At 43.8% G+C, this 27910-nt stretch overlaps 1 protein-coding gene across 1 annotated transcript; it reads left to right on the top strand.

Annotated features, from left to right (window-relative positions):
* Window positions 1-1315: 1315 nt before the first annotated feature.
* On the top strand, window positions 1316-26547 carry ARHGAP40 (Rho GTPase activating protein 40). The gene is made up of 15 exons (XM_042883723.1): window positions 1316-1475; window positions 10116-10309; window positions 14090-14307; window positions 15614-15689; window positions 16343-16494; window positions 16953-17118; window positions 17467-17558; window positions 17688-17765; window positions 17999-18158; window positions 18886-18968; window positions 20146-20352; window positions 20621-20761; window positions 22167-22327; window positions 23294-23349; window positions 24134-26547. The coding sequence occupies exons 1-15, from the start codon at window positions 1375-1377 to the stop codon at window positions 24238-24240; spliced, it is 1992 nt and encodes a 663-aa protein (XP_042739657.1). The 5' UTR covers window positions 1316-1374; the 3' UTR covers window positions 24241-26547.
* Window positions 26548-27910: the final 1363 nt, after the last annotated feature.

Below are 27910 nucleotides of genomic sequence, written 5' to 3' on the forward strand. Positions count from 1 at the left end.
GGGAAGCTACATGGATAACCCGGACTGTGAACCTGATCCCTGATGATACTCATTAGGAATGTGAGATAGAATGTAAATGCAAGGACTGTGGAACTGCTGGGGTAGCTCAGCTGTCTGGCATAATTCTCCCCTAAAATGAGTCTGTCTGAAGGGACAGGGGTGGATCTGATGGGATTTCAGGCAGTTGGGTTGTGTTACTTGTGGGACGAATAGGGTGCATGCTTGCAAGGTGGGGTTCCATGGCTAAGCTAATGCCGTGGCCGGGAGAAGGGCTGTATTAATGGGTAGGAAGAAACTGAGATTGCTTCTTTGCATGCTTTCATGAGGGATTGTCTCCAAAATAGCTGTTGCTTCCCTTTTAAGCCATCGCAGGCAAAGCAGGCTGACCCATAGATCCAGTCTTACCAGAGCATTGGAAACGAGTGCAGTTATTACCTGTGCCAGAGAAACTTTGCATGCCTTCGTTAAGGAAAATTTAAACAAATGACTTATTTGTAACTTGGACTTCAGGATGGAGAAGAGTAAATGTTAAAGGAAAGGGAAGTTACAGGAATACTGTGAGATTTGGTGGCGAGAATGGGAATAGCAGAGAGAGGATGAGACCTATTAGTTACAGCAGAGAGATGGGGGTGTGCTTGTCTTAACCCTTTGCTTGCTCACATACTGCTTGTTGGTGAGGTGCTAAAGAAGAATCTGGATCTTACAGAATGCTTTCTGTAGGTGTCATGGGTTTATGCTGCTCTTTCAATACCAGTGCCTTCCATAAAACTGTCTTACTCAGTGCCAAACGATGGCAGGGTATGCTGGATTTGCTTTTCTAATAACTGCTCTTTTTTGTGGTTGTTGGTTGCTCAGTGTGTTTTGTTTTGCTTTGCTGCCTCCTTCCCTCCCCATTCCCTGCCAGATGCTTTGGTTTTTCTCCTGTCTCCAGAGAAGTAAGATTTTGAGGAGCAAATACACCAACTCCTCCTCCCCAGCACTGCCTGTGGGAGTTACTTTTTCGCAGAGCTGAGATTCAGTGATTATCGAGCAAGCTTTAGCTTGGGCGCAGGCTTGGAATTGCTTCTTGCTGTTCTCCAGTCGTGCCGAGTGCTGGACGCTGGCCTTGTGCCTCGTCCTTCAGCTGTGTTCCAGGCAGGGAACTCAGCCCTGGCAGGGCTGCCTTGAAGTCCCAGGTGTATTTACGGTGACTCCTGCTCCATTCTGGGGAGGGCGGATGGGGAGGGAGGAGAGGACGTGTGCAGGTACCCAATCAGCTGCACACCTGCCCGGTGACGAGGAGCAGCCCTTGGCAGTTGGTTGCGGGCTCCTTGGCTCGGCAGCGGCGCTTGGTGCGGTGCGGATGGGCTGACCGCCTCCCCCTTCCCACCGAACATGGACAAGCTCGGCAAGAGGGGCTCAGGGTTTGCCAGGACCCGCATCCCGCGGCCCCAGGTGGTGCTGCAGCCGATGCCGCCGGCATGCTGCTCCTGCAGGTACGGGCTTTGGGCTGGGGCACGGCTCTGTGCGTGTTCACTGCGTCCAGAAGGCAGGGGGGAGGTAAGGGCAGAGACCTGTGGCAGGGAAGATGGAAAGGAGGTAGATTTCCAGAAGCAATCGATATTGCGGTATTTTCTCTTAAACTGTGCTTCAACTGCCTTAATTGTGAAAATCAAATGAACTGAATTTTCCTGTTTTGTATAAACCTGATAATTTTGTCCATTGGTGCCAGTGCAGCAAAGTGGGGCTGGGAGCTGCAGGAGTGTGTTTGTGTTGGGGGTGGTGATGCAGGGGCTGCAGTGAGCATCGTGTGCATCTTCTGAGGTGGCAGTGAAGGTGCCGTAGCAACATGTGTGCTTTGAAGCCTTTCTGGTGACTTAAAGAGCTGTTGGAAGGTCAGAACTGCTTAATTACAAACAATCTGCGAAACTTGTGTGCTGAGAGGTACGACTGCAAACCGAATGACTTCACTTTACAAACACCCTTCTCTCTGTGCTTACTGGATATCGGCTTTAAGACTGCATCTGAAGTCTGTTTGCATCGGCTTAAAAATTGCGCCAAGTTTCCGAATGTCTCTCTGCTGCACTAATGGATGTGTGTTGGTTTTGTATGAATGCAGCTGCTGCACCCTCCTCTGAGTCCGTCTCTGGCTTCTCACTTTTCCTGGCCTGTTTTGGCTGTGTGTGTAGGAGCAAGAAAGGGCGGCTTGAAAAGATCCTGGGCAGTTTGTGATTAAGAAAAATAATAATAAATGTTGAGGGGAATGACATAGCAATAATATAATAAGTTATTTAAATGTATCTACGCATAAAAGAACTAGACTTACACTTGAAGACTATTCCAGGGTTTCTTTCTCCTGTAACAACTTCAGTTTTATGCCAGCCAAGCTGGATTTGTTCCAGTGTGTGTGAACTGGTGCCAGAGTACCTCTGCGGTCAGATCTGAGGAGGTGCAACAGTGGAACACCCCGTTTGCTCACTAGATTTGACCAGGACATTTAACTTCTAACCAGTGGCACTTTGCATCCGTTCATCCAGCACTAACAACAAGTGAGATACGTCCCAAGCTTAGCCACACTCCTGCAGTGGCACAGATGTGACATATGCCTGCACGACGAGGTGGTTGTGAAATGGCGCACGGAGCATCCTTGTGGTCTGATTAATTGCCTTTAACGACTATTTCGGTAGCAGTCACTGTGGGATGCTCACTGCCTTCCCATTCAGAGAACAGTGTTGTCACATCCCCAAAGATCTCCTGACAAAAGGCAGCTGCTGCCCCAGCATTCCCCATGTGAGCACTCCTGGTGCTCCAGCGTAGCACAGTGTGGGTGCAGGCTTTGCAGGCAGTGCCCAGCTTGCTGCTGCCGTGGGGGGTTCCCTGCCCTCAGCAGCTGCTGCAGATCCGCTCCCAGCTTGGCTGCTGTTCTTGGCAGGTTTGCTTTCTGCACAGCCAGCGTTTCTTCCTCTCACTACTTGGCCTCCATTTAAGTGCTATTTATAGGTCATCAGCGAGTGGAGCCTTTTCATGGCAGTGTAATAGCCGAGCAGTTCATCGTATGCATTATAACTCCTGTGAGCAATCCAAGTGAGGGCTTTGTATCTGGTTTTCCCAAGTTCCAGCACCCCTAGGTCTCTTATGGACAAAGGGTAGGTCGATTCTCAACCCCCCTCGTTCTGTGCTGGCTAGCATCTTACTCTTGTCTCCTTTTTGTAGTCCCTTACCTGTTTCCAAATATTGGAACAGCACACTATCATTGCTTGTTCTTTGCTCTAGTGTAGGCACAGCTGGTTAGGATAGGCTATATCATGAGAAGTTCAACATTAATGCAGTTGTAAGATGTTTAGGTAAATCTGTGCTTTTGTAAAAACTCCTTGTTTGAGTGAGTAATCTCAAAAACAAGTCAAGAATGTTGTTTATAAAGGATCCAGACATGCTCTGAAAGCTACTTGGCCACCATCCTGCTCTTCCCTGAACGTGGGAAGCTGAGGTGTACAGGTTGAGCATCTTGCTTAAAGTCACGGGTGACAGAAGTAAAGGAAGTGCATCTCATCTGATGTAAGGTAGCAGACACGTGTTTTGAGGATGGTTTTGGTAACTGGGAGGCAGTGACTCATTGCAGCCTTGCTGAAGTCCCTGGCACTGCAGGGATGTGACAGACAAATCACCAACGGGCATGAGTAGCCTCTTAGTTAACGAATTTCACGTGAATGTACAACAGATCAGTCCAAAATGGCATTGAACACTGCAGTGCTGCTAGCTGTTGTTCTGCCCGTGCCCCTTTCTATCAGCAGGATGTCCATGCAATCAAATCCTTTCCTGTTTGGGGCACCTTGGTGGGGCAGGGAAAGTGAGCAGTGGGCAGGGACCATTATAAGACCTTATGGGGAGACAAAAAACTGAGGGCATGGCTTGTGGCTTCTGAGGCCAAGGCAAATCTGAACATGATGCAGCAGGCAGCCAGATAATAGACTGAACTAAACGTGGCTTTAGGTATTTTTCATTTGTCTGTATCTGCATGGGCTTATCAATCCCATGTTTGTTCTGCTCTCAGTTTTGGGCTGAGAGACCTCCAGGCAAATCTGTAATTACAGGCAAATTTTGCTCTTCCTTGGCTTGCTTATTTAGACACTTACCCGGGAGAGTGGAGATGAGCCTGTTTCACATTGAGGGCTGGGGTGTGTGTGTTGAGATGGAGTTTCTTTGTTTTTAAGTGCTTATTTTCAGATAAATTGCAACCTGTGCTTTATTTGAAACTTGCAGTGCTGTGTTGGATGTTATCTCAAGAGCTGAAGCCCAGCACAAGGCGTGCTGAGGATGCTGTGCTAAAGCAGTGCCTTGCACAAAAGGCCCAGACCTGAAGGATGTCAGTTCCTTCACTGCTGGGCAGATAATCATTGTTTTGTCTCTCTGGTATCACTTGGGATGTCCGGACAGGAGCTGGGGAGTGGCTGTGTTGTTGTTGTGGTGGGGGAAAGCTGGACCTGCTCTCAGTGACTCCTCCACGTATGCAGAGCCGTCCGGCATGTCCTCGTTATCGCTTGCAGAACAGGCTTCTTCAAAACAACCTTAAGTGACACTGCTCCCAGAACTGCTTGCATAATGGGAGATCTTGATGAACTGATTGCTGTGTTACTGAAAACAAGCTGTAATCTTATTAGTAAATTGTAATAGTGACATCTTAACTATTCTCACTTGCGCTGTAGATACCTTCAAGTATGTCAGCCCTTGGATAGGAAGTCCTTCTAAAAGGCCTTAGTACAAACACAGGTGGGGTTTGGCAGCAGCACAAAGCAGGCTGGGCGCTGTGGCTTTGTGTGGGGGTACCACTGAGATGGGCTGTGTGTCAGTGACAGCTGTATGAGCAAATCCCCCATGGGCAGAGTTGCACAAAGATACGCCAGCAGTGGCAGTCTACTTTGATTCTGGTTCTTCTAAGCCTTAGCTTAGTTAAGCTAGTGAAAGTAAAGCATGCTGGCTGTTTATTGGGTAACTTTCTGTTCATCTTTGCCACAGTAATTTGATAATTAGTCTGTCTTTACTTTTCTGGTCTGCTCTAAGAAGCTTGAGTAGCACTCCATTGTTGCTCTTCCACTCCATGGATGCAGGGGGATGGAGCAAGTTGGCAGCTTGTGCTGGAGAACTGCCTACAAAGCCTGGGGGATTGAAAGGATGAGAATCAGTCTTTAGAGTTGGACTTTAAAGATTTGCAACCTTTGTGTGACTTCTGAACTGATTTTCTTCTGTTTGTAGAAAAGTTATGGAGCTTATGCCCACCAGACATCTCTTGTGTTGTATTTGCTAACTGGAAATTGTAATTCTGAATGGCATAGCTAATTGTGCATGCTTCATCTGAGCTTTTGGCAAATACACTGATGTCTTTCAGCCAGGTTCTGCTATCGTATCAATATTTATGTATTTGAAAGAAAGACTGAGATTTAAACTTTCAGTTCTTTAAGTAAGATCTAAGTATACCAGTCTGTAAGACTTGTGGATTTTGTTTTATTTCACATGCTCCTGTGTGTTGTTTCTTAATACCTTTATCCTACTGCTTGACTTTAAACAAGAAAATCTGTCACATTGTGAACTGTGATGGTCTGACCTTCCAAGTTCTTCAGCTGGATTTAAACTGCTTGCTCAGCAACTTGCAAGCAAATTAAAGAGGGGCTTTTTCCTGCACGTGCATACTTTCTGGTTTTGTTTTGTTTCCTTTAATCTTGTGCTCCTTGATTGTTTTTGACCTTGCAGTAAATTGAGAGCTGGTAAGATGTGCGTGTTTTCTGACGTTAATGTATTTTTGTTCTCCAACTCAGTTTCTTTATCTGTCGAAGTATTGCAACAGTTGATAAAATAATTTCTCACTTTTTTTCCTTTCAGAAGAGTTTGTGTTTAGTGCCAGGGATCTGAAGTGCACTGGTGTGACTTGGTGTGCTGTTTCTGTCTTGCTCTTGAGATTAATTCAGACTCATTCCATCTGTTTCTTTGTTTCATGTGTGTCTTTGTACTCCAAATCTTTGGAAATGTCCTTAAAACTTGGTGCTTGTGTGCCTTGTATAAACTTAATCCAGTCCACGTTGCCTTTTTTTCACCCAAGCTTTTTCTGGAAACAATATGAAAGGAATTCTGCTTTGTCACCTTCTGTTTTGCGTGAAATACTTAGAAAGAACCTTCTGTATTTGTTTGTCTGCTTGGAGGCATTTCGGTGAGGGAAGGAGGCTGAGCAGTCAGTAAAGCAGCCTAGGCAGCCACAGATCTTAGAAAAGGTCTCTGATGGGTGTGATTCAACCCTGGAATGAGCAAATGCATAGCAACAGTGTTTATTTTATTTTGAGATTCAAGAGGTCCAAGAGTTGCATGAGTGTTTACAGTATATTTGCGGTGTGTTGACAGTATCTAGGAACAGATCAAAACCTACTCTGAAATTTCGCATTGTAGTCCACGACTGGTGAGCTCAGTTGGCCTTTATTAAGGGCTGCCGATATTCCGAATGTTACAAAGTTGGATTTGTAGAAGAAATGAGAAAACGTACCATAAGAGCTCAGTGCCAGTCTAGATTCATGTCCCATAACTGCTGGTAATATTGTTAAATCAGGGGTGGGGTGTTAGGTGAGATGAATGAATTCGGAGCCCCGCTGCGATGAGTGCCTCCAACAAGAGCAGGGTTTAGCGCTGGATGGTCGGTCCTCCCAGAGCTGTTCCTTTATGGGTGCCCTTAGCTGGATCCTTCTACCCAGTTCATTTTTTCCTGGGTTAATTTTTAAAACTTCGTAATGTTAAGCTTTTTTTTTTCTGCATTTGCAGTGCATCTGAATGAACTTGATTATTCCACTTACTCTTTGCCCAGTTGCAACTGAGCGATTAACCTTTTAAGCCAACAATCTACACTTTAAATCTAAACTGTTGCTATGCTTATACGTCACAGATTGCCCTCCATTGACTTGGGAATGCAATGAGGAAGAACAATCTCTTAGGTGCACTGAATCTCAAATGACCCTTCCTCTTGGCTGGCTAAGTTTGTAAAGCAGCATGTTCAGGAAAAAAAAAAAAAACATAGGCCAGAAAATAAGGCATTTTCTAAATTTCAAGGCCTGACTTTATGTTGCTCTTTAAGACTGGAACGATAGTGTTAGCTTAGGGTGTGTAGAGCTGGGTTTTGGATTCTGGTAATGCTGTGTAGAGCTGCTTTGTGAGATTAGCATCCTGCACGTTGGTGAAATAGATTCAGTGCATCACTCCACAGGGATGTTGAGAAAAAAGTTAAGATGGCTTTTGGATTATTCAACCTACAGGTAGTTCAGATATGGCTCTCGTACAAGAGATATAGCATGTGGTTAGCAGGGGAGCTTCTGTGTGCAGGAACTGCCAGGTGATGTGAATTCCCAGCAGTAGAAGGAAGGAAGTTAACAGTGGATGGTAGAGAAGCACAGGATGGAGAGGACAGGAGTGCTTACAGCAACTCACTGTGGTCTAACAAAACTGTCCTTGGACCAGTATTACATTGTACTGATACATATATGTCCATGATATATGGACAGAAAGTGCTGGCAGATCAGAAATAGCTGGTGAATGGCAAAAGTATTGCCTGATGACCTGTGCTGTAAGGATGCTGGGACCCTTCTCAGACATACACCATGAATCTGTCCTAATGCTTGCTGTGTGACTCCACTCAGTCAAAGCCTTGGTTAAGCCGTGCCCAACATGGCTTACAGTGCTGGTAGATTTTTTTGTTTGTTTTTTTTCCCAGGCAGACCTGTGGCAGGTGCAGGGAAGGCACTGCCATAGCTACGTGTGCTGCAGGCTTCCTGCTGAGCAGGCACTTGATGCGAGCTGCTGCTTGGTTCTCAGGCAGGTTCTGCCAACCTGGATGTCAGTTCTGCTTTGGCCTGAAACCATGGAGATCTCTGGGATGCTAGATGAGCCTGCTCTAAATGGGCTGAGCATGGAGGCAAAGCACTAGATGCAGCTACTTAGATCTATAAGATCACACCCACTATGGCGTAGTGCAGCATCTTATGACAGGAAGAGTAGTTATGTGCCTGCTAAATGCTTTTAGCAGAACAATTAGGGCAACCTGTGAGACAGTTCCTTAGCCTGCTCAGTGTTATGCCCTGAGAGACTGCTCTTCAGTGCAAATTTGGCTGCCATGGTGCTTCTGGTATTGATGCTGGCCAAAACCATGTTCCTTGATATGATCAAAAATCCTTCTCCTAATGTCATGTTGCAAGTGGTGATTTCTCTTGGCTGCCATGTAACAACATTCTAATGGGATATCATGGCAATGTTACCTTGAAATGGGCTTTTTGATGGTGGCAAGGTGACTTTGTTTAAACCTGATCCTCTTCAGGGAAGGCTGTCAGCTACGCAAGGAGACACAGAGGAGTATTAAAGATGAAGAGTTAATACAAGCCAAGTGATCTAAAATTTTGATTCCTAATCTTAAGTGTAACATCTGCAAACTCCTTATCCTAATGGATACAATTCACTTATCTTGAAAACTTGAAAGGGAAAATCATTATTTGGGATGGTAGCTGTATTAGAACTGTGAAAAATGGTTGTGAACTATGAGAGTTAAAAAGAAATAAAAATCTTGGTTGGAATATTGAAGTGCACTGCCAGGCTGTGGAGTGGAATCTCAGCTGCAAGGCTGTTATTTGGATACCCAGGAGCGAGAGGGAAAAAAGATGGGGATGGATAATAAGCAGATGAGGCACCTCTGCCATCATCAGAGCTGGGCTGTGTGATGTAAGTGCTCTTTTCAATCTTTAACTTTTGTGTCCGTGTAAAACAAACAGCAGACTTCTTAGTTGTGTTCTCAGTGCTGTTGCTGGTTCCAGATGTTCCTGCAGTGATGGTTATCGCCTTTGGTTTGACCTTTAGAAGAGAAAGGCTGCTTACATGCTTGTAAGAAAAATGTAGGCACAGTATGCAATCACACATGCAGCCAGAAGCACAGAGTATCCTACAGCATGTGCCATCCAGTTGTCAGGTCTGCAAAGTTAGTATTTTAAGACTTGAAATGCTTCTTATAATTTAGTGGCAGAACTGCTGGTAATGGCTTTCCAGTACAAAGGGAACTTAAACTTTCCAGGTATTTTGCCACCAGTAGCTTTCTTGGTCCTTCTTGAGCTGGGAGGGGAAATGATTTGGGTGGTGGTGTTGTCATCATGGTTTTTCAAGGCATAAAGCTTGATCTGTTCTTCTGCCATGCAATTGGAAAGCAGTTCTGATCTGTTTGGTGGCTGTGGCTGTTCATAGGTACTTCTGGCAACATTTTTCAAACCAGCCAGCATTGCTGTAGTGTGCAATTTCTTGAACTGTGTATCGTAAGTTGAACCATAGAGGGTTTACATAAGCAGGGTGTGCTTATCCTTTCCTTTTTTTTTTTCTCCCTTGTCTTTTAAAAAGCTGTACAGCAGGATTTAAATGAGTTACAGCCCTTTGAAGAGAATTAAAATTTGTTTTAGGAGAGGCATTATTTTATTAAATAATGAGAAACTCACAACTTCCTACAGAGAGGCTGAAAGCATGGCTGAGTCCCAGTCTGGGACTTTGGCTGGCCATGAATTAATCAGCAGGACAATAAGAAAATGCTGTACCTTTGTGTTTCTGAGGACTCTTCTACTGCTTTGTAGCTGAAAAATCTGGTCTGGGCAGGAAAAAAGGGCCTCAAACTTCTGAGCTGTTTATTGCATGCGCTGAACTGCAGTGTTTGGAGCTGTGTCCATTTTTGCATACGGAGGACGAGCCTCCCGAGGTTGCTGTGCTGAGGCTGGGAGCTGTCAGACTCACCTGATAAGCAGAGCGTGTGTGTGTGAAGCTGGAAGCGCCTTGGCTGTGAGTGCAGAATGTCTGTGCAAGCCTGTAGGGCTCAGAATGGCAGGCGGTATCTTGGGCTGCTGGAAGGACAGCACAGGAAAACTTGTGCTGTCACTGTCCTCCTGTGGGATGGGGCAGTAGGTATCTCCCCTCCTCTGGAGGATTTGATCTCAACCTTGTCTGTTATTGCCAAACACTAAAAAAAGAAGTTTAGCACTTACCTCTGTTTGGCTGCTTGTTTAACAACGAAGATGGATGTATTGTGAATGCCTACCTGAATCACATGTATCTTAATCTCTCTTCCTTATCTCTTCCTCTCTCAGTACCAGAAATTGTCCTTGCAAAATGAACCAGCTTCCTCAGAAGAGCTCTTTGGCTTCCCCATTGTCAGAGGACATGACTACCAGGGTAGACAACTTGCCAATGGAGAGCTTTTGGCTGGAAGTAGAGAACATTAAACAGAGCACTGAAGCTGAGCAAGAGGAATGCAGCCTTGCAGATGTCAAAACACAAGAGGGTAGGTTGCCAAAAACACTGGGACTGAGGGGAGGAAGGAAGGTATTTGTCTACAAAAATTCTCTTATGCACCTGAGTGATTGAAAAACCTGTTGGCACACGGTTAGAATGTTACCTGTCAAACCACAGGCATATCTATATACAGATGTGTATTTTTTTTCATTGGAAGATGGTTAATTCCCTACAGAAAAGGAGTGCTGGCTTCATCTACTTTCACTTTCCAATAAAAAAAAGAAAGAATAAAAAGCTGACTCTCAAGATTGGTTTTAAATATGTTCCAATCTCCAGACTTTTTCAAGCAGCTGCCACTGAGTGCTGGTGCTCTTCTTGGGAGGTAGCTGTGTGGTGAGCACGCTTTGACAGCCAGCAGCATTTAAGAGGGGTTGTTTGTGTGCGTGGTTCTGAGACTTCACCACAGTGGCTTTTACAGGAGCTGCTGTTGTGGAAAACAGACTTCCTCCTGTGATTCATTGTTCAAAGAACCATAATAAATGTCCAGAATTACTTGGGTACATCCACATATGGTCTTGTTGATTTTTAATTTTTTAAAATTATTATTATTCTTTTAAAGACCACTTCTTGTACATTGGATGTTTCTAATAGGTTTTCTGTAGCATTGATGTGATTCCAGAATCCTGAACTAATTGGAATCTGGACCAATTGCCTTCTGACATGAGAAGTATATCATCCTGTGGTGCTGTAAGAGCAATGAACTATGAGCACCAAGTGGTCCCGTGGATTGGGGTCACACACTGCCTGTGTCCATTCTGGGCTGTGACTGCAGCTGTGGTTCTGGCTCAGGGAGGATCCATGTGTGTAATGGAGAAGTGTTTGAGTGGAAGTCCTACTGTGATGCCCTTGGGAAGGACAAACGTTTATCCTGGGGTCATAAAGGGGCCCTGGAGAACGGGGCAGGAAGGTTGTCTGTGTTGACCACATTGAGCAAGGCACTGTGAACTTCAAGGCTCACTGCCATTGTCCCTCCATAAAGGATTTAAGGGCTTCAGAACTGAAAGAGATAAAGAAGTGACTCAGAAACTGAGTGCATCGGGGAGGAGGCTCTGGAGAAGCAGCCCCATGCCATTAGATGAAAGGCTGACTAGGATATCCAACATACGAATATCCAAAATATTCGTATTTGAAATAAAACAGAGGCAATCTGTTAGCTGCGTGTAAGCAGGGACACAAGGAAAAGTTTCCTTTAATGCTGTGTGTTAATCTCATAGGTAAGAGCTATCTGGTTAATCAGCAGTTGTAACTGGACAGACTCGAAATAATGCTCCGAGTCACGAAGCCTTCCTAGCAGGCTGGGGAAGAAGTGCGGTGTGCTCAGCCTGTGGGCGCCTTCAGGAAGGAGTTCAATCAAATGTGTGTGGTGCTCAAAGCGTGAGTAGTGAGGGGAACCTTCAGGCTGGTGCAGGGAGCCGGGCTTGGCTGGTGCCTTCTTGCTTTCATGTCTTTGCAGTCTCCGGTCGGAGCGCTGGCAGGTGGCACTGCAGCATGGATGCTCTGAGCCAAAGGCGCTGTGGCTGTTTGCATACCGCCCGAGAAGCCGTGCCGGGGCAGCAGCTAGCAGCTCTGTCTGGAGGTGGTAAGGCTCAGTGTGACAAATCCCTGATTGCAATCAGAAAAAGGAGACGGCATGGAGGCTATGTGGAGATTAGGCATTGCAAAAATGCTGACCCAGTTGGAAACGTTGGTCTCCTGCGTGAGCATTGTCAGGGGTGGCACAATGGGAAATTGCCTGTGACCAGTTGCTAGCAGGAGGAAGGAGAACAGCCTGACAGAACTGGGTCAGCAGAAAGGTTTTGGTATTTGCTGCTTCTGGCCTTCCCTACAAGCAAAAAGGAGCCTTTTCCTTTTTCCAAGAGCAGTGTAGTTCTTCCCTACCTGCCTGTTCCAGCTGGCTCCATGGTCTGACGGCACAGCAGATTGATAATGTATGCAGTGTGTGTGGTGGTGGCACTGAAATATCTGTTGTTACCCTTGTAATGTGTAGTCGTGTCTGAGAAGCGTCTGCGAACACTGATTCTCCTCTTCCTTTGAAAAACAAGTGGGAAGTTTCTCTTAATATTTTGTTTGATGTTGCATTCGCTTGGCTGTCATTCAGTTTCTCTGAAATGGAACATAATTACTGTTACAAATTCTGGTTTGGGTTAGTTCATGTTTCAAATAAGTTCTTGCAAATGGTGTTCTTTAGTTTTGCATATTTATTCCCAGTCGTGTCTCCCCAAATGTTACTTATCTGGATCTCACAAAGCAAATATTAACAACCCTCCAGGCTTCAATCCGCAGCCAAACTTCTGTGGACTTCTCAGTTCAGGCCCGCTCCACTCTGGCTTTCCTCTTCTCCCCATAAATAACCTATTTTAATTGTTTCCCTTTGTGCTACCGGTAAACATAATCAGTCCAAAAATACTTTAAGTTAAGTGGATAAATTAACATCTGAGGTGCTTTGGCATCAGCTGGGGCATTAGGCTCCAACGGATGTCCGATTTATGGTCTTCTGGTTGGTATTGTGTATTGCATTAGCTTCCTGTTATGACTGGATTTGGATATTCTCAAAACTTGCAAGCAATACACCAACTTCCTGTAGTTCCCAAGGAAAAAATAGCTGAGAAGTCTTTTGCACACCGAGCTTCTGTGAAATCATGGAAATAGGACAAAGATCTGTACAGGAGAATTCCTAAACAGGGCCAGGAGTCCAACCCTACACACGTGTGAGGAGCTGCACCCACCCGAGCAGGACCTGTGGGGATGCTGTCAGCTTCTGTAAAAGTGGACATGATAAGTAACCAAAGTTTAAGATTACATAGGAAGGTTAGCCAGGTTGCTGCAGGTCCAGCTCTATTTACAGTGCTGTGATGCTGAACAGAGTTCTGCTTTCATGCAACTTGCAAAAAGATGTTGTTGCTCTGCTCAACTCTTTTCAGCCTGGATATTTCCAGGTGCTGTGACAGAACATTGGTCTCCCCAGAAAAGTTAAATGATTTAATCTCACAGAAAGACCTATGTGGCTTCATTAGGGATGCAACAATCATGAAATCGTGCCTGAGCAGCTGTGATGGTAGAAGAAATACTTTCCTTCAGGAAGGAAGAATGGGAATGAAGTATTCCCTTTCAGTCAGTTCAGTTGTGATTTTTCTTTTTCTCACTATGACCTTGGAGCTGTGCTGGAGCTGCCGGCAATGAATGAATGTGGTACCTAGAACTGAAAAGGGGCACAGGCCCTCTGGTGTTCACTCTGTAAAAGCTTTTCCTAAATTGCTGCTTTTATCCCTGGATTTCAAGTAACTGCCTTCTCAGGGTGCTTTCTCACTTGCATAAAAGGCACATCCAATAAGAGAGGCATCCTTCTGTGTTTGAGGTGCAGCTTTATATTGAAGAAAGGAGTGAAGCAAGCTTGTTAGAATAATGCTGCTGTTACTGTCTCCAGGCTTCTCACACTTCACTTTGGAACAGGAATGGTCTTTAATTTTAGTGGTGTTTTGAGTAGATGTGGATATAGAGTGAATGTATGGAGTAAGAATAATACTTCTGCTGTTGTTGAATGACCGTGTGGGTAGCAATGCACTTAAAAGTATAACACAATAAAGGAGTAGCGAGGTGCATACAAATAAAATAAGATCTTGGAGAACAGCCTTGGCATCCCCCAGAAGCCGTGACTTCCAGTGATGTCTCGCTACCCCTGGGGCCGAGCCTTCTGGTTTGCTGATGCTTCAAGCACTCAAATTGCTTTTCTTTCTCTTCTCGCTCCCCCTCCCCATCCTTTGCTTCACAGAGGGAGAGGCTGAAGCAGAGTGGCTCCAGGATGCGGGGCTCTCAGACCTCATTGGGGACCATGCCTCGGAGAACGACAACGCGCTGCTCTCCACCCTGACGAAGACCCAGGCTGCAGCCGTGCAGCGAAGGTTGGATACCTACTCCCGCTCACGGAGGAGGAAGAACAAACCTCCTGTGAGGGATGTCAGAGACATTTTTGGAGTGGTCGGCTCTGGGGTATGTTGGCTGATTGAGTGGAAGCTCCTGAAAGGCTCTGTTGCCCTGTGGTACCTGCCTTGGCCGTCTGGGCCCAGGGCTGCTTTCATTTCCAAGGCTGACAGCTTCATCTTTTATGCTGAAATGGAGCTGAGATTGTGGAATTTCTGCATCTAGGTTGCAGCACTGAGAGAGAATTGCTACGAATCGCACAGATTCATATCTTCTTAGAGACCACTGGGAGGCTGCACAGCTCCTCCAGCACCACAGCCTTGTGGAGCACTGATGTCATTTGGAGCCCTCTTGTGTTTCCTTTGTCCCAGTGACGTTTTATTCCAGCTGCAAGGCTGTCTTAAGTCCCTCAATTGAAATCTAGTGAGTTTCTAAAGTTGCACGTTAAATAGAAGTCTGTTGTACCAGGTATCATATAGGCACAGAGATTTCTGAGCCCTTAATCTTATATGCCTGCTTGCTAGGTTGCTAATATTTGCACTTAAAAGTCAGAACAACTAAATCCAACCCAATGTTCTGAAGTGACTTTTTGATGCAACTCAGCTACAGATGCTAAATGAATTGGGAATTCTTTCATGGTAAGCTCATCAGTTGTGTGCCTGCTCTAGCCATACAGTGCACCTCCTCTACAGATCAACTTCTGTCAATTTGTGATGACTTATTGCAGGTTTCTCTTAGCTCTCAGTTGTCAGTCAACAACTTCTCTGTGTTATGAACTGGTTCACAGAAAGAGTTGCTTTGGTAACAATATATTTCCTTGCATTCTGGCCAGCTCCAGTGAAAGCAGGGTTTTTGTTAGTAGAGCTGACTGTCAAATGTCTCCTTAAGCATTGAGAAACATGCTTTAGACCTGAGGAGATAGGTTACCATAAAGCCTTAATGGGAAGCTTTTAGGTGCTGTTGTCTGCTTGTGTGTTCTTTTGCATGAAGGAGATCTTGTGGTCAAAGGCAGAGACCAGCTCCAGTGGAATTTGGTTGGTACTGTTAGCCTTGCAATGCATTAATAAAAGGAAAGAAAACAGCTGCTGATTATCTGAAATTATAGATTAGTTTAATAGTGTGGGAAGTCATCTAGTCATCTGTTTTCCATCTGCCTTTCAAGTCACCCAATTGCTATTCATTCAGTAATTGTTGATTTCAGAGCAATCTTACAGTCCTGAGTTTGAGCAGCATTTTCTTAAAGGTGTCTTTTTGTGTGTTTTTGTTTTGTTTTTTTTGTTTTGTTTTGTTTTGTTTTCCTCCCAAAATCAAATTGTTGTCATGATAACTTCTGTCCTACCTTGTTTAGATGAGCATGTTGTGGTTTACTTTCCAGGAGACAGTAACAGAAAAGGAGGAGCCCAGCCCAGACCTGCTGTTGCACAATCTGCGGACTTCAAATGTTCACAAATGTAAGAAGGAATTTTTTAGAGTGGAGTAGGATTGAAAGGGAGGCAGGATCTGAAGCGGAGCTGCAGCTGGAGGAGAAGTTGTACTGTTTGGGCTCTGAACTTGAGCAGCTCTGTTTCTGTTTTTGAAGGCTGTTACCATTAAATAACGTGTACTACTTTATATAATGGTGCTTGCTGTCTTAGATTGCAGAAACATTCTGTTTCTCTTTTAAATGCATGCTTATCCACAGCTGTGGGTTCAGTAAACTTCTCCAGCACCTGGTGTTGTTAGGAATCACTCAAGGTGATGCTAAATCATCAGCGAATTGATTAAAAGATGCAAACAAAATGGTTCTGGCAAAGAACAAGTGAAATTCTATGAACAGCGTACACAATTGCATAAAGAGAAGTTAATTAAAGGCCATAGGTATGTCCTTTAATTTAAGACGATACTCGTATCTTACTGTTGACCTGATGATTATGTTTATGGCTTTAAACGAATCTTACTTACCTTGTTGATCAGTCACAAGGCTGTGCTATGTCAGCACTCTTTATGATCCTTGTTACCAAAAGTGATCATCCCTGAATCTGTTCAAAACTGCTAATTTAACGCATTTGTTTTCTAAGCTTCACCTTTTAGCTTTTTGAACTTCAAGACATTTTCTCCTCTGTAGCAGAAGCCCAGGATTATTCCTGCACAGTTCGAAACCCTGGAAAAGAGGAGATGTTCAACATGGATGTTGCCTACTCAGAACAAGCAGCTGTCCTGCTCAAGGGGTCATTCTTGACCGAATCTAAAAGAATAAAGGATGGAAATGTGCTAACTGTAAGTATAGGAATTGTTTGTGTTAAAGCTTTATTAGGTCGTCTTGCCTAGAATGGTGCAGGGTGTTTGATTCAATTATGTTTTAGATTTTGGGAACGTCCTCTGTGGTAGTGTTGCAATGGGTCTCTATTGTCTTACTTGCCAAAGGTTTACCTTCTGCAAATGTACTGGACTGCTTGCAAGGTTCAAGCCAATAGGAATGGATATTGGGCTTTCATTAATTTAGAAGACTGGGATCTGAAATGTGTTTAAAGAGTAATGCTGACAAGAGGATGTGTTTCTCGAGCGGTGGGTTGAGTAGCAGTACAAGTCATTCTGGTTATTTGTCTAGTGCTGAAAATAGAGGAATGTGCAGGTAGCTGGTTAATGGTAAGCAATGGTAAGGATGCAACAAAAGCTGATAATCGGAAGGATCGGTAGTGCTGCTTGTACTGAACCTGTTGTGTGTTTTCCTTTAGAAATTTAAGATCCCCAAGGGCAGACTAGGAGTGACCAGGATTGGAGATCTATCTGCTCAGGACATGAAGAAGATCCCCACGCTGGCCCTTATTGAACTAACAGCTCTTTGTGATGTTCTAGGCTTTGAATTGAAGAGAAACAAGGCAGCAAAACTGAAAACAACAGGTCAGTTGAAAGTTGTTTTGAATATTTTTTTTCCTTCCATTTCGTGCCTTTTTAAACATTGGGGTTGTCTTATAAGTTAGGATTTCAAGTGTTAGAGCAAAGAGGGTGTTTGATAAGAAACCTTGTGACAGTTGTTTTTGCCTTAATCAGTTTCTTCTGGAATTGCTGGGTTGTGCTACCAAGACCTACAGCTCCACATTTACCTTTATCACATCCACTTGTCTATCAAGTGTTCCTCTTTTTCTCCAGTGCTTACAAAATGTGCTATCTTAGTCTGCAGTGCTGGAAGTATCAGTGACACTGTTATTAATGGTGGTACAAATTGAAAACATGTTGTTTCTGTTGTAGAGAAAAGGCTCTTTGGAGTTCCACTCACCACTTTGCTGGAAAATGACCAAAAACTGCTCCCCAACACTAAGGTCCCTCTCTTACTCCAGGCAGTAAGTTTTCTTACCATTTCATTCGCAATTCTGATGCTCAGAGCCAGCAAGCCTTTGAGGCCCTCAATAAGGAGGGGCTGACTTCTCATCCTCTGTACCTAAGAGCTTTCTTTTTTCCTCTTTTAATAGCTGCTGTCCTGTTTAGAAAAGAGAGGACTTGAAACAGAGGGCATTTTGAGAGTTTCTGGGTCCCAGACTAGAATCAAGGTACGGAGCTCTTTACTTATTCTTTGAAAATGTTGAAGGTGATGAGGGAGCAAGTCTCCAGCAAGAGCCTAACTCAGACTGCTTGTCTGAGTACAGTTCTTCTCTGTACAATTAGAAATGTCCATTGCTGGGAAATCTGGGAGTATCTGCGGTCTTTTGACCTAACAGGTTCAGCTGTAGAATATAGAATGTGTTTTGAGGCATGTAATACTTCTTTAAATTATTACTTCCAGAGTCTGGAGCAGAAGCTAGAAAGGGATTTCTATAGCGGCCTTTTCCGCTGGGATGAAGTCCACCAGAATGATGTATCTGGGCTGCTGAAAAGATTCATAAGAGAACTGCCTGCCCCACTGCTGACAGCAGAATATCTTCCTGCTTTTGCTGCTGTGCAAAGTAAGTTCCTCTTTGCCTGTTTTATGTTGTTTTTTGGGGAGTTTGTGCTTTTTCTGGCCTTGGGCTCTCCTGTCAGGTGTGCTGTTAGCACGTGGATTTGATGGCAGTACAGAGCAGAATATGCACTGTTACCGTATGAACTCACTTTGTGAGGTGTGACATGTACTATTATGTGTCTACCTCAGAGCCTTTGTTGCTAGTGCTTGGGTATGTACACAGTTTTTGTGCAGGAATACTGTCCTATACAAATTACTTTGCTTCATTTGAGGCTGCAGTGTTACTGCATAAATTAGGCCAACCTGATAAATAAGGACATGAAGACTCAGCTGTGGCATCTGGCTGGAGTGCATGATCTTGGTCTGTCAGCAGCAGTCTTCTGCAAGAGTCTTATTTTGAGGCTTGTGCCTAAATCCTCAAAGGGATTTAAATGTGCTGAGCCAGCTGAGCATGCAACTTTTATTTTACATATTTTTTTAAATAAAAAGTAGAAGATGAAGTCTTTTTGATGAGCTGTTGGTCGGTCCTCTAGAACACAGATAATTCACTCCATAAGGGCTGTATGAGCTTAATTAAATTCTAGGATTTGAGGTGCAGTTTTACAGATGAAAAACACTACCATCAGTAATTGCCTTATCCCTGCTCTCAGCCTGTGACTTGGAAACACAGTTCTGTTTTCAGTCAGAGCTGTGTCAGAAACCTGAATCTTGCTGTTGCTTTTCCTTTGTAGATATTCCAGACCTGAAGCAAAGGTTGCAGGCTCTGAACCTCCTGATCCTGATTCTGCCAGAGCCAAACAGAAACACTCTAAAGGTGAGTCTGCTTATTCTTGATTTAACTGGAAAACCCATGTTCTTGTTCCATGTGTTCATTCTCAGATCTCTATCAGCTTTTACAAAAGGGAATATAGATAATGTACATCAAATTATTAGGTTTCATTTCACTGACTTGAAATGGAAAGCCATGATGGGGCAAGGGGGAGCTGGGGGCAGCAGGCAGGTCTCCAGGCTGGGCAGTGAACATGAACTGTAGCACATCTGCCTTCTGGGTGCAAACAGAACAGCAGTGGGAATCCATGTGTTCTTGGAGGGATTTTTACACCGTGTTTGGAACTGTACTCCTCCTTCTCAGTGTACTAAAGCATTTCTATATGGAGTTGAAGGAGGAAGGCTCTTTTATTGTCTGTCATACACTAAAATATAGGAGAGGAGATTCAGTCTTCTGATTCATGCTTTGTGCTGTTGTTTTCCATCAAAGATGCAGTTTCCCTTAAAATCAAAAAATACTGTGTACTTTATAACTTCTTAACCTTTTTTTTTTTTTAGTCAGGACACACTTCAAACCTGTTTTCCTACTGCTTTTTGGGAGAGTAACTGCTGGTGGATCAGCTTTGCAGGCAGTGCAGGATCTCTTTGGTGCTGCATTGAATAAAAACTGTGTGGCTTCTTTTCACTGCTGCTCTATTTTGCTAAGTAGTTCAATTTCTGGATAACAATGCCAAGGCTGACTTAGCACCTTGCACAGGTTAGAGAGCTGGAATATGGGATACCATCAAAGACGACCTGATGTCCATCGTAGCTCTGGTGAAGGTATGGGGCAGAAGAGGTGTAATCCAAGGGGATTTTTTTCCCCTACCTGGGAATTGACTTGGAGGATACTGGAGGAAGAGAGGGTTGTCTTTGGATTCTATAACTTTTACAACTGGAGTCTGTAAATTGCCACTAGTTAAGAAATACGAACGTATCTGTTTCCCAAACGTGCCATCTCTTCTGGTTCATGAGTGCTGGACAAACTATCTCCCTGCTCAGTTTAGCTATTTGTTGTTATCCCAGTATTAGAAATTGGCTACCATGCTTCCTGTCTAGAAAATTGGATTTTCTCACAAGTATCTAGAAAAGATACTGTCTGGATGTTCTCCTCAGCAATTGCAACTCTAATTTCTTAAGTGTTATTAGGAATGAATAACTTGAGTCTCTGCCCTTCTCTTCAGGCTCTACTTGAATTTCTCAGCAAAGTAGTCTCCAGGGAGAACAACAACAAAATGAATCTCTGGAACGTTTCCACAGTCATGGCCCCAAACCTCTTCATGCACAAAGGGCTGCCAAACAAGATTCCTGAAGGGAAGGAGAAACAGCTGGCAGAGGGGGCAGCTGATGTGGTGCGGATGATGATCCATTATCAGGATTTGCTCTGGACAGTGAGTTGCATCGGTGTTTTGCAGTATGATGCAGCAGTGTCTTGTTCTGGCTGGGACTGGGGTAGGGGAAAGGGTAGTATTGGAAATTCCAGAGGAGTTAAATGTTTGCAGACCAAACCTGTCCAAGGCTACCTGTTTTCAAGGTGTGCAGATGTTTTGTCTATTTAAGGAGCTTCATAAAATGATGACTAAGGGGTTTTTTGAATGGCATTCACATCTCTGGTTGGCTTGTTTTTAATTCCTGTTTTCTCCCGTCTTTGCTGCTCAGGTCTCCTCTTTTCTGGTAGCTCAAGTGAGAAAACTCAATGAGAGCAATAGTAAAAGGTATCAGTTCTGTGACAAAAGGTTAAAAAATCTGCTGCGGAAGATTCATGCTGATAAAGACAAAGTGGAAAAGAATCAAGCAGAGGTGAGATAAGACTTGGAAAAACTGGTTCCTTTCGTAAGTGGCAAATATTTTCTCTTTAAAATCCTTTCATGAGAGCATGGGAAACTTTAAGGAGTGACGCTTTGTAAATAGCAAGAGGGAGAAAAGTCTGCAGAACCGTGAGAAGAAGCTTCCAAACTCTTCAGCCCAAGTTGTACCCACCGAAAACTGATTCAGTGTGCCTGTTGTTGGGATACATCTCAGACTGAAAAACACTTAAGGGAGAAGAAGGGGAGATCTTTTGAATTATTTTGTTCCATAATGCTGCTTATCTGTATAGAGGAGTTAGAGAATGTTTCTTCTCTTTTAAGAGAAGTGAAACTGCTGTATTCCACCTCTTGCGTTGGTGCCAACTGAGGCTTTTAAATGGGTGCTGCTTCCCAATCTAGTTGAATATCAGTTGTTCTTTTTAATTGGCACTATTACTTGAATTAGAGTCAGTCTGTAACTGCTAGTTTACATTATGTAGTGCTGGATTTTAGGTATCAATAGCAGTGGGTGGTGATGATGGGACACCTAAGGATGTGAGAAAGATGAAGCCTGCAAGTAAGAGTAGTACATGGAGGGTTCAAATCTGCAGAGCTGGAGAATTTGTATTCTCACAAGCCAATACATCTGCCACCCTTCTGTACCACTTGGCAGACTGAGAAGTATGCTCCCAATTAGCCTGGTTAAAGGTGCACATCACTCTTGAAGGTGCTGAGTGAAGGTACAATGTAGGTACGCAGCAGATGACTGTGCTTGGAGCTGTGCTAGCAGTGCTTCCTCATTGTTTTGGTGCGCAGTGCTGTTTTTGCAGAAGATCTAGAACTGCAAAATTACCTTGCACCAGACCAGACCCAATTGGAATGGTTCCATGTTCTGTACAAAAGCTTTGAAAAGGTGGCTCATGGACGAGCTGATGAAAACGGTTTTGACAAAGTGACACACTGTTCAGTGCTTCCCTTCTGAAATTACCTTTGGTTCTAAAGTGCTCTGTAAGACTGTTCTGGTTCCTGAGCTCCTATTCCTGCTTTTAAAGTTTACAGAGAAATCTATCAGGCAATGGGAAACAGGTATTCAAAATAGATTCTGACCGATCTAATTTCATCAAAGCCTGTAAGTGCCAGTACTGTATCTGAACAGCAGAGGGCACCAGAACACACTGATCGAGATCAGTGCTTTGCTCCCCAACCACAGCACTGATAAACTGATTCCTTTATAATGCTCACCTTGATGCTTCCATTCTCTGCTGTGTGAAATAAGCAATCAGAAATGCTCTGAAAAGCTGGCTGAGTGCATTTCATTCTCCACGTTCTCCAGTCTGCTTTGAAACTTGATGTTTTTGCCAATAACAAAGCATTTTTTTAAGCGCTTTGCTCTCTTTGGTTCTGCCTGCCTTGTTCAGCCTTCCAAGGTTGTGAAAGTCCACGCTTCGCTTCTCCTGAAGGATTCCCTAGAAGTTCATTTGAACAATGCTACCAGAGTTGCTGATGTCCTGAAGCAGTTTCAGAAGAACCTGTGCCAGAATGGCTGGAATATTGTTAACACGGTCAACTTCCTGAAATGGCAAGTGGCTTTTTCTCTGCTTATTAAAAATATGTAAGTGTCAGGTGATGTAGTGACTGTATTTTCTGCCTTCTAGTAGAGCTAATGTGGTGACACATTGAGCTGTTAGACTGCTCTCTGTTTTATAAATGGTGTACTGGGTAGGGCAGGCAAATATTAGTTCAGCTGAGGGGTTCCATCACTGTGCTCAAGCTGACACCAGGGTGGTGGTCCTGCCTGCTCTGCTGGAAGGCAAGTGAGCTGCAGCAGTATGTGAAAAACTTTGTGGGGAGAAAGAAAAGTGGGATAACATTAACCCTGCAAAAGAAACCCTGTGTAGCTCTCCTAGAGAAAAACATCACCTGGGCACATTACTTGCCTGCAACAGCATTTCCAGCATGCAGGGTTAATGTATGAGTTCCCTAAAGGGAGCTCTACAGTTCCCTCCTGTGCTCCAATGATGAATTGCTGAAATAATCCAACAAGTGAACAAAACAACTTCTCAAGCCATTGGGCATGCAGACAGTGTTCAATAGGTAAAGTGTCAGTGCATCCCCTGACTGTGTCCCTGGGCAGCAGACATCTTGACAAAGAGAGTGTGTGGGGAGTTGGCTGAATATGGGTCAGCTGGTAACTGGGATCTCAGTAAGAAGATGCAACAGCTACTGAAGTCTTCTGTGGAGCTGCCATTGACTCTGAAGGAATGCTGCCAATGAATGTTGGCATTTCTTATCTTGTTGAAAAGCATTTGTATGTAACATGCATCTCATTAGCAACAACATCTGACTGGTTCTGTGCACAACTTTGGGTGATAGCTGCATGCTTCAGGAGGACTGACAAGGTTGCTGTATTGCATAGAATTGTAGCTTCCTTGACCATTGCTGACCTCTGCACTGGGAGCAGTTGCTTTGGAAGAAACATCACTGAACGACCTAACTTGCCTCTCACGGAACTTTGTTAACTTCACTGTGTTTTTTCTTTCTGCAGTAACAACTCCATGGAGTGCACAAACTTGCTCCTATATGAAGTGGGAGGCAATATTGGTGAGTCTGGGTGATAACTGGAAATAACCTCTTTGACACCTGGTTTTTATGTCCAGCCTGTGGTAGGAGAGAGTTCTGGAAAATGATGAGAATTGGAGGGGCCTTTGAAAGTTAGAAGAAAGGGGAACAAATGTGGGTTAACCTCACCTATGGCAAAGAGCAACTGTCTTCCTTTACAAAGCCAGCATGCCTGCCTTTATTGATAAACTTTCTTGCAAAAGAACCAGCTTTGGTGGAAGCTTCTCAAAGTGAGTAGTTAAACAAGCTGATGATGTTCATTAGACACTGATTTCCTCTGGGAATAGGGTAGCATCATCAAATGGAAAGGAAATTTTAATGTGATTGTAACAGCAGCAGTTTAGGGAGGTCTGAAAGTAGAAGGGAATTCCTATGTCCTGTTACAGCTGGTTTCAAAGACTGTCCTCTACTGGAGTGAATTTTCCACCTCCTTGTATTTCTTGTAACAGAATCTGTGAAAGGAAAACTCCATCATACTGGAAACAGCTTAGTCTCAGCTACTGGATTTGTTCACATGCTGAAGTGATTGGGTATTAGAGTACCTTTCACCAATTTAAGCTTGGACTTAGTATAGTTTTAAGAAATGCACATCTATTTCAATATAAAGAACTGGAACTTTGTCAGATTTGTTGAAGCACTTCTGAATGGTTGTAATATTAAGATGAATGTGGGCAAATACCAATTTTTAGGGGGGAAAAGTAGTAACAATGGGACTAAGGAGATAAGAAATGCTTTTTTTTTCTTTCTGTATTTCTTGTTCTTACAGGTGAACATTGTCTGGATCCTGACACTTACCTCTTAGACTTGTATCATATCAATCCGCATGCTGAGTGGATAATTAAGCAAAACCCATCATATCCTCGGATGTTCTAAGGGAAACACAAGCAAAACAGCGTTTGGCTGAAGTTTTTGGAAGGCAAGAGAAAGCCATAAGATGCTCCTGGTACAGTCACAGACCTGGACGGTGCTCGTGTTTTTGAAGGCAAAACCAATTTTATTTCCTACTTCCAGGACAGCTGGCTGTGAGTGCAAAAGTGCACATGTGAACAGGGGAGTCAGTAACAGGCATCAATTATCATTATGTAGTAGAATGTGCGGGATTATAATTATTCATAAACAAAAAGCTCTCCAAACACCCTGCAAACAAAGCTACAGCTGTTCTACAACAAAGAGGAGCAGCACCTCCTGAAGATGGTAAAACATTTGTTTCTCCTGGATTTGCTCTTTCTTTTGATCACATCTATGTTTTGGAGGAGAGACAATCTGGTGCTGCCATGGCACTAATTGTGCACTTCTGGTGAGATCCATGACTGGCTGTGGCACGTTACCAGCAGCTGTGATCCTTAGTTTCACTAATAAGACTGTTACGTACCGAAGACTGAAAAAGGGTGCTTCCAAAAGTGGGACATAAATCCCGTATTTAATAACTGCAGTTAAACACATCTATGCAACACAAGAAAATGTCTTTCCCTGGAAAATAATATGGGATGGATAGCAGCCTTTCAGCTGTGCAGTTGGATGGGGAGATAGCTGTCCCTTACAGGACTGTTGGTAATGCAGGAACAAATGTGTAGGTTGCTGTTGATCAGAATAAAATAAGCATTCACTTTGTTGGACAACCTATATATCAAACAGTTAACCAAGGAAATGTTCTGAAGGATCTGAGGTTAGTAATCTGATCTGGCCACATGAAAAGCTCTTTCTGGAGGCATCTGTGTGAACACGACTGTCAAAGCAAAAATTAAGCTGTGTGATGAAACAGGGGTCTGTGCATGCATCCATCTGGACACTACGGTGGCAGCAGACTGAGCTGTTACCGCGCTGTTTTCAGCCCACACAGTGTGGTCGCTGTGGACTGAAGAGAGCCAAAGGGAGAGCAGAGCATTGCACAGTGTCACTGCATAGCTGTGGTGTGACCTGAGCTCCAGTGAGACTGCACTTCTGGGAGACGAGTGCAGGAAGAGTTCTCCTTTGCAGCAATGCTGAAATACCTCACAGGAGGGATCCTGCTATGCAGTCACAGGGAGCAGAACACGCACTGCTTCTGAGAATCCTGACATCCCTTTTTTATACTGTTTTTAAGCATCGTTGGATATTTATTCATGTGGCAGAAGCAGGGCTGCCCTGCAAGTGTATACTCAAAGTATGTTGTTTGCCAATTCCTAGCTGCACTAGTGACAAGCTCCAGTGTTATTTCTGTTTAACTGAATTCTCTTCCAATTGCAGTCTGAGCTTTTCCACCTGCTTGTGTTTCTCAGGCTGATGTTTAGCTATCCCTGTTCATTATCGTATTCATTATCTCCAAACTTTGATTTTTATTGTCAAAGCACTTCATTTTCTGGCTTGTCTGTCTGTGTGGTTAACTTCTCCTGGCGATAAACATCCATGAGAAATGGGTGAGCCATAGGTTGTTCCTTCTAACCTGTTGTGAATATGGTGTATGTTGCTGATGTCTTGAAATTATGCATATATTAGAGACAGTCTGCTTGTTTTTTCTGGTTAAGACAATGCAGATGCACTGCCTAAAGGGGTCATCTTCATGGGGATTTTTTTTTTTAAGAACCTAATAGTGCATAAAAAAGGAAAAAAAAAAAAGGTCAACCCCTAACCCAGAACCCAGGACTTCCTGAGATGCTTCTTTTTTCCTTTTATTGTTTTTAAATTGGCCCTAAAAGGCCCTGGTTTGTCATTCTTGAGCTTGGATGCTCCGTGTCTCTTGAAACATGGAGCTGCTTTAACATTGGGCATTAAAAATCAAAGGTACCTTTTCACCTGTTGCTTCTGGAAGTCTTTGTTGCAGTGATGAAGCTCAGTGCAGAGCAAATACCAGAGATGTTAGGAATTGCCTGCTGTGTCATAGCATCTTAAGAAAGACAGAAGAACCTGTTCCTGCTCAAGGATGCTTTCCAGGCTAAAATGCAGCCTTCCAAATCCTTGCATTTTTCTTCTCTTATCACGTGCTAAATTTTTGAAAAATATTTTCTACCATACCAGATGGAAAACACTGCATTGATGCTTCTGTGAACAGCAGTGTGGGTTTTTTTGTGGCTTTACTTTCTTTTTTGAACACTGAACAGTGTGAATCAGTGCTGTGACAAACACGCTTGGAGAACCTCACAAGACAAACATCAGTTCTCAAATATACGTGGAAATGTTTAATAAATAAATTAAGTAAATAACCCAAACCAGAAAAAAAACCAGTAACGAAAGCCATCTCTTGCCATGTGATGGATATCCTTTTTTTTTTTTCCCCCTAATTTTGTACCAAAGAGCTGTTGTACAACCTGCTTCTGGACGCTGGCTTTTCATAACTTTTTGGTTGTTTTTTCTTTTTTTTTTTTTACAGATTTTCAATTCTGTATTTAAAATTCATTTAATCGGTGGAACAATAAAAATGCAGTCAAACTGCTTGGCTCCAGTTTCATTGGAGGAATAAGTTAGCCCAGTAAATGACAGCAGTCTGTGAAAGCCAGGAGGATTTGCCTCTTGCCTTAGGGGAGATGGACGTACCTGGAGTCCACGTGAGTTTGGCTTTCGTGTTGCAGCTTCAGCTGCAGTTCCTCTTTGGATGGTCTGCAGGGTAGCTGTGCAAGGTAATCCAGGAGGAGGAAGAGGTCAATATTGGGTTCAGAAAGCGCAGAGGAAGTTTGTAGCTGCTCTCCTGACGGTGGGCTGAAGTCCCTTCTGCAAGCACTACATGTGAGCAACTTCTGAAGGATGAAATTCTATTGTAAGGAAGGACAGGTGTCCACATGTCCACATCCCATGAGGGGTCTTCCACATTCCCTCAGTCCTTTCTCTGCTGATCTGTGCTCAGTTGCACACGTGCTTGAGGGGCAGGCCGTTTTGGCAGAGAAGAGCAGGAATCTAGCTGAAACAGTGTAGTTAGGTTATAGGTTACATTGAAGTGTTTGATATTCAGTGGTTTCCATCCACTGCTATTTCTTTTAAAACGATAAAAATAGCATTCTGTCCAGTCTTACTGATAGGACAGTAGGACTTGCTGTGCTGTCTCGAGACAAAAGGAATGAGGGGAGGATCCAAGCAGCAGTAGAAAGCTTGCAAAGCAGTTATCTGAGGAAAACACCAGCTTATCGAGCTCATTTCACCCATTCATCTTCAGTAGTATCAAAGTGCTAATCTCTCTCATCCTCAAGGGCATTTTTTGATTGATCATTACACAGCTATCTCCCCTGCTCAGAACAAAAGCCCAGTATTTATTCTGTGTGCAACTTAGTCGGGTGTGCTGAGATAACACTGCGTAGTAAAAAAAGCATCTTGCCAATGCTGGTTCAAGTTAGCGTGGATGAAGTGGAACTGAAACGCCACATCTCTAACAGTAAGTAGTTTGTGTCAGGAGAAAAGAAACTGCAGCGTTACACGATCTGTGCAGGAACAAGGGGAGTTTGAACACTAGGAGGGAAATGCCAGATGAGAACAAATAAATAGGCTTCCCAGAGCAAAGTAAGTAAATGACAGCAAACAGTTGAAAACAAACAAGAAGAGTTGCATTTGATTAAGTCCATTGCTTTCCTTTCCTAGT

This window comes from Lagopus leucura, unplaced genomic scaffold, assembly GCF_019238085.1.
Source record: "Lagopus leucura isolate 7727_CA_CO unplaced genomic scaffold, USGS_WTPT01 Super-Scaffold_100039, whole genome shotgun sequence".
Lineage (NCBI taxonomy): Eukaryota > Metazoa > Chordata > Aves > Galliformes > Phasianidae > Lagopus > Lagopus leucura.